Consider the following 17,364-nt stretch of genomic DNA (forward strand, 5'->3'; position numbering starts at 1 on the left):
ACTTCTCTAATCTCTACACTGAAACAATGGAAGCCGGAACAGAAGAACGAAACAACTTTGGCTGCGAGAGTTCCATCCCGCCGAACGATGAGGCAAACGAGGCCTGCACAACAGCTATCACGACAGAGGAGATACTTTTCGCCATCAAATCGAGTGCACCTAAAAAATCGCCCGGCTGTGATGGAATCCCGCAAGAGTTTTATCACAGAATGTTTGACGTAATCCACAGAGAGCTTAATTTGCTGATGAATGAAGCCCTCGCTGGTAACCTTCCTTCTTCATTCCTAGATGGTATTATCGTGCTTGTTAAAAAACGAGGAGGCGACGACACAGCACGGTCGTACAGACCAATTTCGCTGCTAAACGCAGACTACAAACTCTTTTCTCGCATCCTGAAATGTAGATTAGAGAGAGTGATGAAAACCCACCGCATACTGAGTGACGGGCAAAAATGCTCGAATTCGGAACGAAACATCTATCAAGCCACGCTTGCATTGAAGGACCGAATAGCAAGTCTACGTCACCATCGTCGGGCTGGAAAACTAGTAAGTTTTGATCTTGATCATGCTTTCGACCGCGTGCGGCACTCTTTTTTGTTCGAAACCATGCGCTCGCTTGGATTCAACCAGCATTTTGTAACTCTTCTCTAGCAAATTGCAAACCGCTCAACCTCTCGATTGATGATCAACGGGCATCTGTCCCAACCGATCGATATCCAACGCTCGGTGCGACAAGGGGACCCATTATCAATGCACTTGTTTGTTTTGTACCTTCATCCGCTGGTCTATAGGCTCGAACAAGTATGCGAGGATGACCTGCTTGTAGCTTACTGATGTCATCACAGTGTGGTTACTACCTCTGTTAGGTGCGTAGAGGATATGAAATTATTATTCACGGATTTCGAGAGAGCTGCAGGGGCAAAATTAAACATGCACAAAACAACTTCCATCGATGTGGGTTTTTACGAGGGAGGCAGACTCGAAATCCCATGGCTGCAAACAGAAAACTCCATCAAAATTCTAGGAGTAATATTTGCAAATTCGATCAGACTCATGACAACGATGAACTGGAATATACTGGTGGGAAAGTTTTCCCAACAAATGTGGCTCCACTCTGCGCGGTCTCTGTCGCTACACCAAAAAGTAGTGATGTTAAATACGTTTGGAACTTCGAGAGTATGGTATCTGTCGTCGATTCTTCCTCCCCTGGCAGTGCACACAGCGAAAATCACTTAGTCAATGGGTTTCTTTCTATGGAAAGGGACTGTCGCTCGAATTCCGATCACACAATTAGCACGCAGCAAAGAAGAAGGAGGACTGAACCTACATTTGGTAGCACTAAAAAGCCCATCACTAGCAGCGAACAGACATCTGAAGGAGATAGATTCGATGCCTTTCTATAGAGATCATTTTCTTCAAGCAAATCCACGGCCTATTCCTGTTGATCTCCCTGATATAAAGAAAATCGTCGCAAACATTTCACAAATGTCGCAACTCGTATTGCAAAATCCTTCCGCTTCTCTAATGCACCGCTGCCTCATTGAACGCACCGATCCACCGAAAATCGAAAGGATCTACCCGAGGAACAATTGGCCCCGTACGTGGAGAAATATAGCGGACAAGCAGATTACATCATCTAGACGAAGTCAACTGTACATAGCAGTAAATGAGAAGATAGAGCACCGAAAACTATGGTTCGTTATGCGAAAGGTAGAAAATGAAAACTGTATGCATTGCAACAATCGTACAGTTGAAACAGTAGATAGTAGAACACAAGTTTTACACTTGTCCTCGTGTGGCACCTGCTTGGTCAATTCTTCAACGGAAGATAGGCAGTATCCTGAATGGATGGAGAAGACTTTCATTCGAGGAGCTAATCAGGCCTGTTTTGAATGGCATAAATAGAACGAAACGTGTTAAAATTTTAAATGTCTTTTGTGAGTACATCTGTCATATTAACGAAAGTAATAATAGAATTGATGTGGGAGACCTTAATTTTAAACTAAACGTAATGTGTTAACTAGACTATGGAATACTTTGAATTACAAAACTATGACCAATAAAACTAATTAAAAAAAAAAATAAGGTAATATTAATAAACTTCTTAATGAATGAACCCAAATTATAAGATGATCGAAAAGATCCTTGCTTTAGACATCATGAACGCTTTTGATATTATAAAGTGCTCAAAGTCCAAAAGAACAATCAGTATTCTTTTTTTTTGTTAAATATCTTGGGTGTACATATGCACAGCATATGTTTTGAAATGGACAAATTGATATGAAATTAGCGAAAAGGAATCCACGTGTCTTGAAGGGACTCGAACCCTCAACCTCCTACTTTACCCCCTACACAACAAGACCACTTAAAGGTCACGTTTGCGGAAAAGCCATCAGAATCCGAATACCAATCTCCACCGTTATTAGCTCTTTTTTGCGAATTGAATATCTTTCAGATGATTGATTTGTCCAATCTTCACATGTGCTTTTCGACAAGACGAGCCAGTCTCGGGCTGTAAGTCTCGATAATAAAGACAAAAAAATGTGCTTTTCTGTTGTATATCCACAGTCAAGCGAGCTCCCCTTGTTTATTATTCGAAAAACATCACACTCTATGCACCCAACAACGGGTGGACGGATTTGTTTAGAGTGCGAATTAATCACACTCTGCCGTGGAAAGGCTTGCTTGGCTAAAGCATTTCATGAGTGTGATTGTTTTCTACGCATGCGGTCGCGTATACTCAGACGACTAATCATTGATATATTCCTTTAGGATCTTAGAAACCTCTGTGATTATTCTAAAGGCTCGGATTAAATTTGAAATCATCTCGACTCGACTTGAGTCGAGTCAAGTACGAGACACTGAAGACGGCCTTACTGTGGAGGTCGAAATACGTATTTGTCAAGATACAATTAAGTGGTGGAATTCAATGGGATTGTACAAACTCGTCTTATGACAAGTGAAGACATTCCACTAAAAAGCTCAAAATAATTTTCTTAATGTACATGTTTTAAAAAAATCCGCAAAAATAATTTCCAGAAGAATATTTAAACTTTATCTGATTCTTTGTTTTTCATTTTCTGAGAAATTGTATTATTAAACTTGACGTAGACTTGGAGTTTGGAATCAAACTAATAAATAATTTCTCGTTGATATATTAGCAGTACCTCCTCTATTTTAGTAGGGTTACTGCTCCTTGACTTGTTTCTTATTGTTGTGATTTTTTTCAGCAGTAAGCACGCATGTTGGCAAAAAGAAGCAACGGAATTGATGCTTATTTCTTTGTTTGGAAAACGGGATAGTTTCCTCAAAATAGCACATTTTACCCGAGTTTGAAAATTTTATAAATAGATTTTTTAAACTTCAAATACTATCATCAATAAGAAATCAATAAATGCCCTACATATTCTTGAGTAAATAAGGTCTTAATAGTTAGAAACAAAGAAATTCTAATTATGTATTTAATTATAAATTTTATTTCCAGAAGTTTTGAATAAACAAATTGCTAATAATTCTACGCAGGTTGTCGTTTTCAATATCAATACTATAATCAAACTTAATAGACCCAAAAGCTAGAAGTTAAATGTAAATACGTTACGTTTATACAAGTCCTACGTCCACTCGCGGTTATGTTGAAAACATTACCCATTGCTCGTTTTTTTTCGAGTCAAGTACGAGACACTGAAGACGACCTTACTGTTGAGGTCGAAATACGTATCTGTCAAGGTACAATTAAGTGGAGGAATTAAATGGGATTGTACAAACTCGTCTGATGACATGTGAACTTATCGTAACTAGATCGACTATTCTTTCTTCTAATAATAATAATATCGTTTGGTATTACATTATAGAACTGGTAATGCTTCCATTTCAATACACACACAGAAGCAAATCAGCACTGATATCAACGAATTGGCTATGGTGCAGAGATCGGATTGCGAGTCGGAAGCTCATCTGGAGCAAGTTTCTTCTACCCACAATATTACGTAAGACAGACCACTCTCATTTTCTCAAACCAATACTTGATTGAAGGGTTTCTACTACAGAGTATCGGATGAGTTTGACAAACAAGCTCATTTTAATCGCGAGAATTCGTCAACCGTACAAAAACGCCATCAACGAGCAGGGCACCACACGGCGAAGATTGCAGAGCCCCAAGTCATACAAACTCAACAACGACAAGATGCCATGACGGTCATACCAAACTCGTCAGGTGCTCATGTACAACTGGCACCAGAACCCTTGACTGAAATGTAAGTAATAACCCAGGACGCTGTATATAAAATGTTTATTTCATCAAATTTCAATACCATAACCGTACGATCGCACTTTTCACTTAACTCCACTCTCACTTTCACTGCCACTTTTTCTTCATGTCATGTTGGGCATGCTTTTGTAGTGCCTGCTTTATAATAATTAATTTCCATGGGCCTAAGACCTGTTGCGTTTTATGGGGGTGAGGTCATGTCCTTCGGTACGAAAATGACCCCGTTAGCTTCTTACCACACCATGGCAACATTTAAATAGTGGCGCGAAGCTATTGCGCTTTTTGCACTTTATAAGAGTTCTGCGAGATTTTTTTTCTCACAGTCATCTTTTTCTCACACTCAATACACTCAAAAAACTTTGATTTTCCGTGTATAATATTTGTGTGTGAGTGCTCAATCTGAAAACAAAAAGACGTCAAATCTTGGCGGGAATCGATTTAGTGTACACGCTTACATGTGACTAACGAGTAATGGGTTATATTTGGGTAAATTTCAGTAACAAAAATCGATCAACCCGAAATGAGAGTGAGTGTGAGAAAAAGAAGCGGGCAAATCACAATCTACACATAACTCTTCAAATTGGTGAAATCGGCAATACATCCAGTCAGGAGATCGAAAGGCCCTCGTGTTGTTTTAACCAAGGAAGCAAAAGCTGCTGCAGATACTCCTTGAGGTATAGATCTCCCCATTTACAGTATTGGTGATCACGAACGATTCCCTACGTTTGACACATGAATTTGCTCATTTCTTACCGGAAGTCCGCCTAGACGTAAGTCTCATCATCGATGATGAGACGCAGTGTTGGTAAAATCACTCATAAATCTCAATTAACGAGCGCTCCCGTGCGAACGAAATCGTCTGCGATTTTAAAGGAATGCATCACGCTTGAATTTTTCATGCTAAAACGCATCATTTCACTCATTTGCCAAAAAATCATTTTGGTTTAAAATTTTGGTAATGAAATCAATTTGGGGGCAATTTATTGCCTATACATAAAAGAGTGTCTAATATTGTATGCGACAAACGTCAATTCACTGCTTTTAACGAAGGAGAACAAAAGAAAACCTACGATGATTCAACTCATCTATGAGTTTTTAGGTGCTGAGTTAGAGTTGGGTGCGTTCCAACTCACGCTTGATTTGAATCATCTATGAGTTTTGAGATTTTGAGTTTTTACCAACACACCAACACGTTCCATTACGGAACGTACACACGGTCAAGCAGTTCGACCAACATTGACTCCACCTCTCGTTATTCAAACATCCATCAAGTTTTACCAACAGCGACACGAACAATCAATTTTGTCGACCAACAATATCACACACGAACGATCGATGCGCCAACTTGAGCACCAACCATCAAAAAATATGGGGGTTTGTGCAACTTCACTACAAATGCTCAAACATGTTCGCCGACAACTCAAACCAAAATCAAACCGTTTTAATTTTTTCCAACCGAGCCGCCAACTGTCAAATGGTTGTTCGAACAACTTCACACACGTTCAAACAAAGCAGCAACCGAAAGCGTTTTCTTCAATGTTCGTCAAACTCCTTGACTGGTGTGTACGTTCATTACAGTTTCTCAACTGTATTTTTGCTGGACGGTCAGCAAAACAAAAAGTCAAAATTATTTTGCTGATTTTTCAGTAATTTGAGCTCTCTGCGCAACATCAGCCAGAAAGCGCATTATATTAGGAAATAAAAGAAAAATATGAAGATGAGATAACTTCTTTTGACTTTTGGCTGATAATGCTATCAAGAAATAAACATTGTAAAAGATTTTTGCCTAATCGACTCCTGATTCATGTCATACGAGCTTTTCTCATATGAATACCGATAATTTTCTTCCGTATATATACATTTTTATTGGTTATCCTTTTATGTGAATACAAATAAAAGCCTTAACAAACTGCAATAAAACATGATAAAACTTTCGCTCACTACAATAGAGGTAATAAACTATAGAGGACGATTGTCGCAGGGGTTCCATTTGTTATCGTTCCCAAACATGTTGGGTATACCTAACTGTCAAAACGTACTGATTTATCCTTCGTTGACATTTATGTAGGGTGAGAATGCGATGAAATGAGTAAAATAATGATAAAGCAAATTTAATTTGTTATTTGAAATAATTGAGAAAACGAAAAAATCTTAATTTCCGTGTTTGGTAACCCTATCGCATGAATATGCGCCTGAATTCAAATGTCATAAATACATTAAGAAGAAGAATTCATTTTCCCTCCGCTGTGTTGTCTACTCGAAGCTGAAAAACAAACAACTAAAAGAAGACGAAAACAAATCGGTTTCTCCTTCGGTGTTTCCCCTTCGTTGATGCTGATTGGTCGGGTCTTGCCAGCTCTCAGCTATAAAAGACGAGACCATTCCTTTGTTGAGCTCTGTTGAGCTTGTTCTATCAAGAACAAAAATTATGAGCTCAGCGATTTTCTGAACGAGCACAACATCGATATCGCTGTCATCACGGAGACGCATCTCAAGCCAGAGATTAACGTTTTCATACCAGATTTTCGTCTTATCAGGCTTGATCGGACCAGCTCCCGAGGAGGGGGCGTGGCCATTGCTCTGCGACGAAATATCAACTGCCGACTATTGCCTAGTTTCCAGCTAAAACTTATCGAAGCCGTGGGAGTTGAGATAGCCACTACCGTTGGTCCAATCATCATCATTGCGGCCTACTGCCCAAAACAAGTTAACAAAAGAGATGGATCAGCGGCAGCTCTGCGAAATGACATCATCAAGCTGACTCGACGGCATGAGCATTACATTATCGGAGGCGACTTGAATGCAAAGCACCAAGCTTGGACAAATACACGGAGCAATCAAAACGGCGTCATTCTCCAACAAGATCTCGACGAGGGATACTACACCATCTTGGATCCGGATTCTCCCACCCGGTTGAGTCACTCCGGCGTCCATGCAGTACTCGACATCTTCCTTACCAATATGGACAACCATATTTCCCAGCCGGTGACTTATCAGGAGCTCAGCTCGGACCACTATCCGGTGGTGATAAAAGTTGGTTACTCAGTAAATCGGCACATACTAACCCGGCGAAATTACCATCGTACCAGCTGGGATCAATTCCGGCAGTGTGTCGATGCCAACGTTGACTACAAAGCGCTTCCCGAGACGTCGGAGGACATCGATCGCCAATTGCGTTCCATGGAAGAGGCGATTTCACTGGCAAGGGAACAACACGAACCGGTGATCCGACAGGTAAGCAACGACCTAACCATTGACACGCTCACCAAAGATTTGATTCGTCTACGTAACGTTAAACGACGACAATATCAGCGCACTGGTCTGCCTTCTTTAAAAACCGATTGCAATCGTATAACGAAAATCATCAAGGCTAGAATGGTGGATCTCAGAAATAGTGATTTTTCCAAAAAGATCAAGGCACTTCCAGTCTGTGCTAAGCCGTTCTGGAAGCTGACTAAAATTTTGAAAACCAAACCTCGGCCTATCCCTCCGTTAATCCCACTTGGCAACAATGGATCTACAGATTTCTTGGTAACTCCTGCTGAGAAGGCTGCTGAAATAGGACGACACTTCGTTAGCTCTCACTGTCTTGGACAAAATATCATCAGTCCACATGAAGTTGCTGTCAGCGGCCATATAAATAATCTCCATTTATCTCCCAATGACTTTTCTATGGAGATGGTTATAACAGCTGAAGAACTGACGTCCTTTGTCAAATCATCCAAAAATATGAAGGCTCCAGGTTTCGATAATATATTTAATCTGGAATTGAAGCACATGAGTGTACAGTTCTTTGGACACCTTGCCGCGATTTTCAACCAGTGCCTCCGGATCAGCTACATCCCATCGGTCTGGAAGTCAGCTAAAGTGATACCAATCAAAAAACCCGGTAAGGACCCTATCTCCCCTAAAAGCTATCGGCCCATCAGTCTTCTCTCAGCGTTGTCCAAGCTTTTCGAAAAGGCAGTCCACAGTCGACTGCTTGAATCTGCCGAACAGAGCAACATTCTGCTTGAGGAACAGTTTGGTTTTCGCCGCGGCCGTTCCACTGTTCACCAACTAACCAGAGTCAAGAATATCCTCAGTCGGAACAAGTCTGTATCCAAAACATCTGCCATGGCCCTGCTGGATGTCGAAAAGGCCTTCGACAACGTCTGGCACGATGGTCTGGTGTACAAGCTGCAAAGGTTCAATATTCCCGTCTACCTGGTGAAAATCATCCACAATTATCTGTCGGCGAGGACTTTTCGGGTCTCTATTAACGGAGTTACTTCTGACGCGCATGGCATCATCGCCGGCGTCCCCCAGGGTAGTATCCTCGGGCCCCTACTGTTCAATCTGTTCACCTCTGACATGCCGGACCTTCCTGAAGGCGGCACACTGTCTCTGTTCGCAGATGACACCTCCATCATCTACAAAGGTAGAGTGATCAGAGCCCTCACATCAAAGCTCCAACGTGGCCTGGATGTCCTGATAGAATATTTCACTAGCTGGAAGATCTGTATCAGCGCCGCAAAGACCCAGACCATTCTCTTTCCCCATCCAAAATCACCCAAACTTGTACCGGCTGCGGATTGCAAAATCGCTATCAACGGCACACCAGTTGAATGGAGCAATGAGGCTGATTACCTCGGCTTAACACTAGACAGCAAGCTGAACTTCAGAGAGCAGGTAGACAAAACTGTAACCAAGTGTAATGTATTACTAAAACTGCTGTATCCACTTATCAACCGAAAATCGACCATGTCCCGCAAGAACAAGCTTGCCATCTATAAACAGGTCATCCTCCCAGTTATCGATTATGGTATGCTAATATGGGAAAGCTGCGCAAAATCACATCATCTAAAACTGCAGAGAGTGCAAAATAAATTCCTCCGGATTATTCTGGATTGCCCGCGGAGAGTGAGGAATACCGAGGTTCACCGTCTAGCCGAAGTAAAATTACACACTCAGTTTTTATTTCTGCAGCTCGGCAAAAATCCGCACAGCCGTGCGCCAGCAAAATAAACAACTGATATTCCGGCAAAAATAGCGTTTGTTAGCTGATTTTCGGCAAATTATTTGCTGATTGTCAGCAATTTTGACAGAAATCTCGGCAAAAAATATGTTTGCTGGTGCACGGCTGTGCGATTCTCGGTAAAAGTTCAACATTTTGCTGAGATCCCGGTAAAAAAAATTAAGTGTGTATTGAGCGATCGCTTTGGTGAGTCAATGGCGAAGTACAGGGTTCGTTGCCAAACTTCTGAACACCAGGCAGTGAGAGACCTAGTCACCTAGTTTTTCAAATTGTTTAGGTTTAGTTTAGGTTAGGTAGGAATTTCAATTGTTTTAAAATTTATAAATTAACCAGCGCTTTATGAAGTCAAAATCATTATTTTCTATTTTCAATCAAAACTAATTGTTACCAATAAAACCAGAACTGAAATAACAAAGCTGAAGAGCCAACATTGGCTGACCACTCACCATGTAAAATAATTGTAATACAAAAACTATATGAAATAAAAAAGAAATTTATTCAAAAAAATTCAAATTTGTTGAGCTCATTCACTATTCGGAAGCCGCATACGGAGCATCGGAGGAAAAGCTGATTCACTCATCCAGGGCGTCATCGGAGTTTTGGCGGCAGCGTGGTGATCGGCTAGTAACAAGCCGAATTCATTCCAAACCCGGAGGCAGTGACTTCTCCGTCGTTTCGACATCGGTTGGCGTCAAAGCGGTGACGGTGGCAGCAGGGTGACCGTCCAATACCGCCCACACTTCCGGACACCGATCGTTTTGGCGTCGTCTGGCAGCAAATCGGCGACGTGAGAAACCAGAGTAGTAACGCGACGGCCAACTACCCTGCCGTCAGCAGACATCGCATCAAACAAACGGCCCTTTTTCAGGGCCAACAATTTAGTGTCCTATCCTCGTCAGCAAAAGATGTTTTGCCAGTGAGGACAGCGACAATCTTCCTCTATAGTTTATTACCTCTATTCTCACTACAGGGGACGGATTAGTAAAAGCCCTCGTAAAAAGAAAAAGTTCACATGCGGCATCAAATTTGCAGTTGGAACACTGTCAATTTTTTAATCCAAATGCTTTTTTTTTAATTCTTCATAAATAAAGTATGTTTTAAAAATAAGTTCAAATATTCAACGCATTCAACCATGTACAATTTTGTTGGTTTTGTCAATAATATTAAGATAGTATGAGTCTTGAATTCACAACTGTCTATTATTTGTCAGAATAAACCTGGAACATCGCCACGTATAATCGCAATTGAAAACGTTTGGCCTGGAAGTGTTTGAAACCTATTTGCAATTGAGTTTTGTGGCTTATTAAATTTCCCCTTGATTATTTTTCCAATTTACGAGTAGTTTTGAAACGAAGACCAAACTTGTTCTTTTATATACATTTTTGTTAAGACGGTACTTCGGATGATAAAGATGTCTTGAGGACAATGATATCCACACGTTAAAAAATTTAATGTTATTTATTATTAAGATTTCTAATACTTTTTTGCCAAAGCAGGCGCTTAATGATATGTATAAGAAAAAACTTATACAGGGGTTAGACAAAAAGGTTGAGATAGGCAAAATTTTGCCGAAGTTCAATTCAACATAACTTTGCGTAGAATGATCCGATTTTGATAAAATTGGAACCATCGGATGCGAAAACTCTTCTAGTATACTTACTTACTTGATACTTGATGGGCTACAGCTCTTCGATGAATCTACGCCGAATGGAGTATCCTTCTCCACTGGAATCGATCCTGGGCCAATCGCTTCCAGTCGCCCTGAACATTGAGCGCCCTCAGGTCCTCTTCAACTGCAAAAGCCATCGTGTACGCGGCCTTCCACGAAGCCTGCGGCCTCTTCCGGGTTCTCTACTAAATATTATCTTCGCTTGACGTTCTTCCGGCATACGAACAACGTGACCAGCCCACCCTAGTCTGCCGTGTTGTATGAGCTTAATAATATCCAGCCCTTTATACACCTGGTACAATTCGTGATTCATGCGACGCCGCCAGATACCGTTCTCCTGTTTACCGCCGAGTATTGTCCGCAGCACCTTACGCTCAAACACTCCGAGAGTTCTCCGATCAGCCTCCTTTAACGTCCATGTCTCATGGCCGTATAAAGCCACCGGAAGAATCAGAGTAGTATACAGCGCGAGTTTTGTTTTCGTTTGCAGACTACGGGACTTAAGCTGGTTATGAAGTCCGTAATAAGCCCTATTTGCAGCTGCAATACGCCTTTTCACTTCGCGGGTAACATCATTATCGCACGTCACTAATGTTCCAAGATACACAAATTCTTCTACCACTTCAAACTTTTCACCATCCAGCACCATTTCGCTTCCACCACCACTAATGAACCCACACACTTAAAATAGATTTCGCTGTTCGGTAATTATTTTGACGAAAAACTACGATAAACCAAAGAAATTACAGTAAGTTCGGTTATCAAAATTATTCTTACCGAACATCAGTAAAATTTCACCGAACAAATTGTAAATCCAAAATTATTTGACAGAGTTCGGTAGTTGAACTTACAGTTTGTTCAGTAAAATCGAATTATCGCCGTACATTGGAAAATATTTACCGAATAAACTGCAAAACAAATGATGTATTACAAAACTACGGTAAAGCGATAAACTGTCAAAGTAAGTTTTGTTTGAAACATTGTTGCTTCGAAATTTTCCATCGGATCTCCGAAAAAAACATGTTAAAAGGTGAAAAAATAACAGGTATGTCTTTCTTGGAAAATAAAGTAAAGTGACCACTAACGCAATCACATTTTTTTAGCTTATTGCGGCTTTTACTTTTTTCAAAACCGGGACCTTTTGAAACGTAGGCAAAATTATTCATCTTAATTTCGATGATGGAGGATTGCCCAAGTTTTTTGAAGCCGAAAAAATACATCCCGCAATTAAACGACAAAACGCACCCAATATCTGCCATTTTATTGGGGGAATTAGCTGTGTTTTCAGGATTTTGCGGTTCGAATAAAAAACTTTTGTAATTTCCCTCGGTTGTGCCCATTTCTGATATGATGTTTTTCTGTTTACCGTATTGATTAAAAAAGACGAATAAACAAAAGTCATATTTAAAAACTATAAGTGTATTCATATTGTATTTTGTTGCTACATTAAACACAAATAATTTCATTCAAAACGGATAAAAGTACCGAAACGTTCGGTAATCTTGGTTTTTGAATTACCGAATGGTACGGTTGTTTTTGACAGATCATCACAAAGTAAAACTACCGAACGTTCTGTAATTTTTTCGTTTACCGAACAGATTACCGTACGTTCAGCTGTTGAAAGTTCGGTAAAAAATTACCGTATACTGTAAAATATTCTAAGTGTGCACGTTCATTGCCAGCGACCATGTACTTCGTTTTGCTGGTATTGATCGTGAGTCCAATCCTCGCTGTCTCCCTCTTAAAAGGCACAAAAGCCTCTTCCACGGCACGGCGATCAATTCCGATAATATCGATATCGTCCGCAAATCCCAGGAGCATATGCGATCTTGTGATAATGGTACCGCTTCTTTGCACACCAGCTCTCCTACACATTTAATTTTTTTTGACGGGCTCGGTTATCAGTTTACCGAATTCTCAACAGCTGAGCTCTCGGTAGTCACCTCGGTAAACCATATCGACAACCGATTACTCGGTACTGCATTCTATTTGTTGAAATGTCAAATTTTACTGATATGCTCGGTAAAATCTACTGAGCTCTCGTTATACTATTGTACCGAACATCCCGGTAATTTAAATGTCAAAGAATACAATTTTACCGATTACTCAGTACTTTTTAACAATTATTCTGTACTTTTTTCTACGGGTCACCTGTAAAAAAATACCGAGCCGTTTTTTTTTATTTCAGTCATAATAATAAAAATAAAAATGCGAGTCAATTTTCTTCAATTGTTTTTAATAACGCATTTGTGCATTTGCTTATAGCGTGGAGAATGACTCAAGTTGTCCAATCCAAAAATCCCAAAAAAGACAACATATCCGAAGAATATCCCGCAAAAAAAACAAGTTTTCCCGGATTTTGTCGTCTTTTTTGTCATCTTGTCCGAGGTTTTCTTATTTGGAGAAATTGTGTAACTACCCTCAGCTCAGTCATGTCTGAGATGGCTGCCCCTCCGAACAACATTGTGCTTGAAATCTCGCTGCTTTCAAAACGTAAACGTGACATCAAGATCCGTGACCAAGATTCCCGATGAGGCTACCTTTACATCGTGAAAGTAAGAACTAGAGGCGTAGCACCTTTTCCACTAATATGTCGTCGACAAAGATTCTCAGGAATGTGCTGAAAATATAGATTTTAAAGCTATGTGTTTATAACTGAGTTAACAATTTAATTACTTACCACATACAAAGCAATGGTATCAATTGCTTAGGAAAATTTGACTTACACTGTTTTAAAATTATTTTTTGTCCACTCGTGCAGCCATTTGGCTTTACGGGTGAGAATTTAAAAAATGGCGCTTTACCGGGCATCACGCAAGAGCAGTCCTATAGATAACTGAGAACTCGGTTCAAAATTTGACGAAATCGGTAAGATGAATTACGGAACACGGTAAAAAAATACACATTTCTATGGAAACCGAGGAGCTCGGTAATTAATATTTTTTGACGTTCCGTTTTACAGTTGGATCGGTGAATAATATTACGGATGTCAGTAATTTACCGACAGTTAACCGAGCCTACGGTATAAATTCATTTTTACAGGATAAAATCAGCAAAAAAGAATACCGAGCTGGAATTATGAGATTAAGTGTGACACACTTAATTTTTTTTGCCGGGCTCGGTTATCAGTTTACCGAATTCTCAACAGCTGAGCTCTCGGTAGTCAGCTCGGTAAACCACATCGATAACCGAGTCCTCGGTACTGTATTTTATTCGATGAAATGTCAAAATTTACCGAAATGTTCTGTAAAATCAACTGAGCAATCGGTAAAACAGTACCGAGCATTTCGGTTATTCACCTGCTCGTTTACCTGTCAAAAAATCAGTTTTGCTGATTTCTCAGTACTTCTTTTACTGTTTTTCGGTACTTTTTAGCGGTGCTCCCGTAAAAAATACCGAACGAATTGCAATTTTGTTTTTTTCAATTTTGTCGTAAAGAATAAAAACAAATGGTAAATTGAACATGTTTTATTGCACATACTGTTTTGTTCATAAACGTTGTCTGTTGTACGTATATGCACGTTCCGCAAATCCCGGTTCTTTGAAAACAAACTCCGATCTAGGTGAAAAACTGGAAATTCGGCGGGGCGTAACGCCCTTCGTAAGTGTTAAATGCAACATCGGGGAAAATTTAGCCACTGCTGAAAATATAATTTAAAAAAAAACTCGTGAAAATCTATGATTTGAAGTTACTGCCTAATCGTATTACTTACCACACAAAACGTTTATTATTTATAATCATTCGTATCTATAGTATTGTTAAGAGGTGAGCCATCCTATAGGGCTGAAAATTCCTTCGATTAAAAACAGAAAAAAGTATCTAGTATTTTTGCTCGCCCTTCTTTCCTTTGGAACACGAGGAGATGTTTAAAAAAATGGCGTTTTCTAAAGTATCACGAAAGATGACTGCTAACTGAGAACTCGGTTTAAATTTTAACGACGTTGGTAAAATTGATTACAGAACACGGTAAAAATATAAAAATATCTATAAAAACCGAGAAGCTCGGTTGTTGACATTTTTGACATTTCATTTTACAGAGGGCTCGGTGAATAATATTACAGTTGTCAGTAATTTTTCAACTATTAACCGAGCTTCCAGTATAACTTAGTTTTTACAGGATAAAACCAGTAAAAAAAATTACCGAGCTAAAATTATCAATTTAAGTGTGTAGGCGACCCCAGCGCACTAATTTCAAAGTTGGGTAAGCTGCCTGTATATGGAGAAATATCTAACTTCGGTATAAAAAGCGTACTAACTTTGTTCCGGATACACAATATCGCGTCGTTATCAGCAGACCCCAGACGAGAGATATATTGACAATACTTTTCTCATCAAACTTTTCTTCAATATTTTCACTGATTAGCCGGCGTTCCCGTAGCTGAAGAAAAATTCATTTTTTCTTGAACTATGTACTACGAATCAAATAGCGGTATAACCCACAAAACACGCACACACTCAACCGTCGTCGACTCCTGTGGGCAAACTACGGGGGAAGATGAGGAGAAATATTGATTATTTACTGAAATTTTTATTGAAATATTTACTTCAATATATTGGGATCACACGCACACCATCAATATTCTTCTTCAATATTCAAGAGTTTGTCAAACTTTTCCTGTCGTCTGGGGTCTATCGAGTGCGATTTCTATTTCCAACGATGAAACTTACAACTGTGTTAGTGCGAATGCTCCGATAAAGTATATTGGCAATAATCATCATCGAGTCGGCTTTCAACTTAAAAGCGCGTGCGTTGTTCGTCGATTAGTTTTCGTGTTCAACACATTGCAAGCTTTGAAAAGCTTTGCTCGTTGAGTTAGCGTTATCGATATTGCCCTTAGTCACCTTACTGTTGAGGCTTAAATACGTATCTGTGAAGTTACAATCCTGTGGTGGCTTTAAATGGTTGGAACATCGTCTCATGAGTCATGACAATTGTGATCGTACCAAAAAAGCGATTTTATTGCACTGATTGTAATTGAAGATTGTTCATTCAAACATTCAATGCAATGAAATCTACTTTTTTCTAATTTCTTAATAATCTGTATATTCTTTATATCTATTTCTTTTTAATTTATCTACTGTAGCAGCAATTCCTCAAACAGAAACAAACAGGTGCAACCTGAACAACGTACACGGAGAAGCGATATTATAACCGCCGACTATAAAATTGGAATGCAACAACCGACGGGTCAATATCGTTCCAACGAGGCTACCAGACCAACTTTCGGCAAGCTCCATTACGGAAATAGTTCATCAAACGTTCAACATATAGGAACTCGCAGCGTTTCTTCAAGGTCTAGATCTTCGCAGTACGTGGAGGAATGTTTCGATAGAGCGCTCGAAAAACCAAAGCCACAATCCATATTGAATAGGCTTTGGACTTCCGTAAAAAACTTCTGTATAAAACTTATAGAATTATTAAATTAAATTTTAACGGTCACCATAGAGCCATGTTTCCTGCTAGGCGGAACTTCGTATGTCCAATTTTGTGAAAATAGTTCTTATTAGCCGATATTTAGATTTACATCTGGAATGTTCTCACAATGGTAACCATAACTCACGAACGAAAATAAAATACAGTGAAGCGTTTCAAGACCATTTGTTAGACCTATTGTGATACATAGTTGAAACATGCAGATCCCCATACACACGGGTCAGGACGCGGCAACAGAGTGACACCATATCGAATTGGGACAATGATGAGTTGTATTTGCATTATAGCGATGATTCAAAGTTAATAGGTGTGCAATAATTAGTTGTAAGTAGACCCAAAAAAGCCCATTGAGTGTAGTTATATTTTGTACTAAAAAGAGTTAAGTGCTAATCTTTTATTGCTAGAGTAGTAGTGTATGGACAGAAATAAATGTTTTTCAGGTCGATTAATTATTATGTAGAGTAATTGTTGAGCAATGGCACAAAATATGTTCCGAATAATCTACATGTAGGTTTGTAATCTAATTTGGATGAATAAATCTGCAATAACAGCCCAACATTATTATTACAATTTTCGTGAACAGTTCAGAAAATATTTAATTTATAATTTTTATCTAAGGTTGGATTTTTTTTGTCATTGATAAAAATATGTTTCAAAAACCCAAATCAATCCACCTAGCGGTGACGATGCCTTTCTCTATTTAATCGTTTGGTTTCGCCTTAGTGTGATACACATCATAAATAAATGCCTACATAACGGTTCTTGCAAATGCTGTATAGCGAATCAACAAACCAACCGTATATGGTTCAACACTTGGTAACTCTAACGGGATTTTACATTTTACATTTTACATCAATCTCGACTTCAATATCACAATAAAAATACAATTCAATTTAATGTTGTACAATTTATTTTATTAATACTATTTCAACTTAGTTTTAATTTAGATTTGAACTTTTTAATCAGTCAATTTAAAT

General features: G+C 39.3%; 1 protein-coding gene across 1 annotated transcript in view; it reads left to right on the forward strand.

Annotated features, from left to right (window-relative positions):
* Positions 1-16,989, forward strand: part of LOC134208862 (uncharacterized) — a 98,291-nt gene extending 81,302 nt beyond the window's left edge. The window contains exons 11-13 of the mRNA XM_062684806.1: positions 3,851-3,985; positions 4,046-4,252; positions 16,038-16,989. Of these exons, the coding sequence (XP_062540790.1) occupies positions 3,851-3,985; positions 4,046-4,252; positions 16,038-16,380 (685 nt within the window). The 3' untranslated portion in view covers positions 16,381-16,989. The remainder of the gene's footprint in view (positions 1-3,850; positions 3,986-4,045; positions 4,253-16,037) is intronic.
* Positions 16,990-17,364: the final 375 nt, after the last annotated feature.

The sequence above is a fragment of the Armigeres subalbatus genome, chromosome 2 (assembly GCF_024139115.2).
Source record: "Armigeres subalbatus isolate Guangzhou_Male chromosome 2, GZ_Asu_2, whole genome shotgun sequence".
Classification (NCBI taxonomy): Eukaryota; Metazoa; Arthropoda; class Insecta; order Diptera; family Culicidae; genus Armigeres; species Armigeres subalbatus.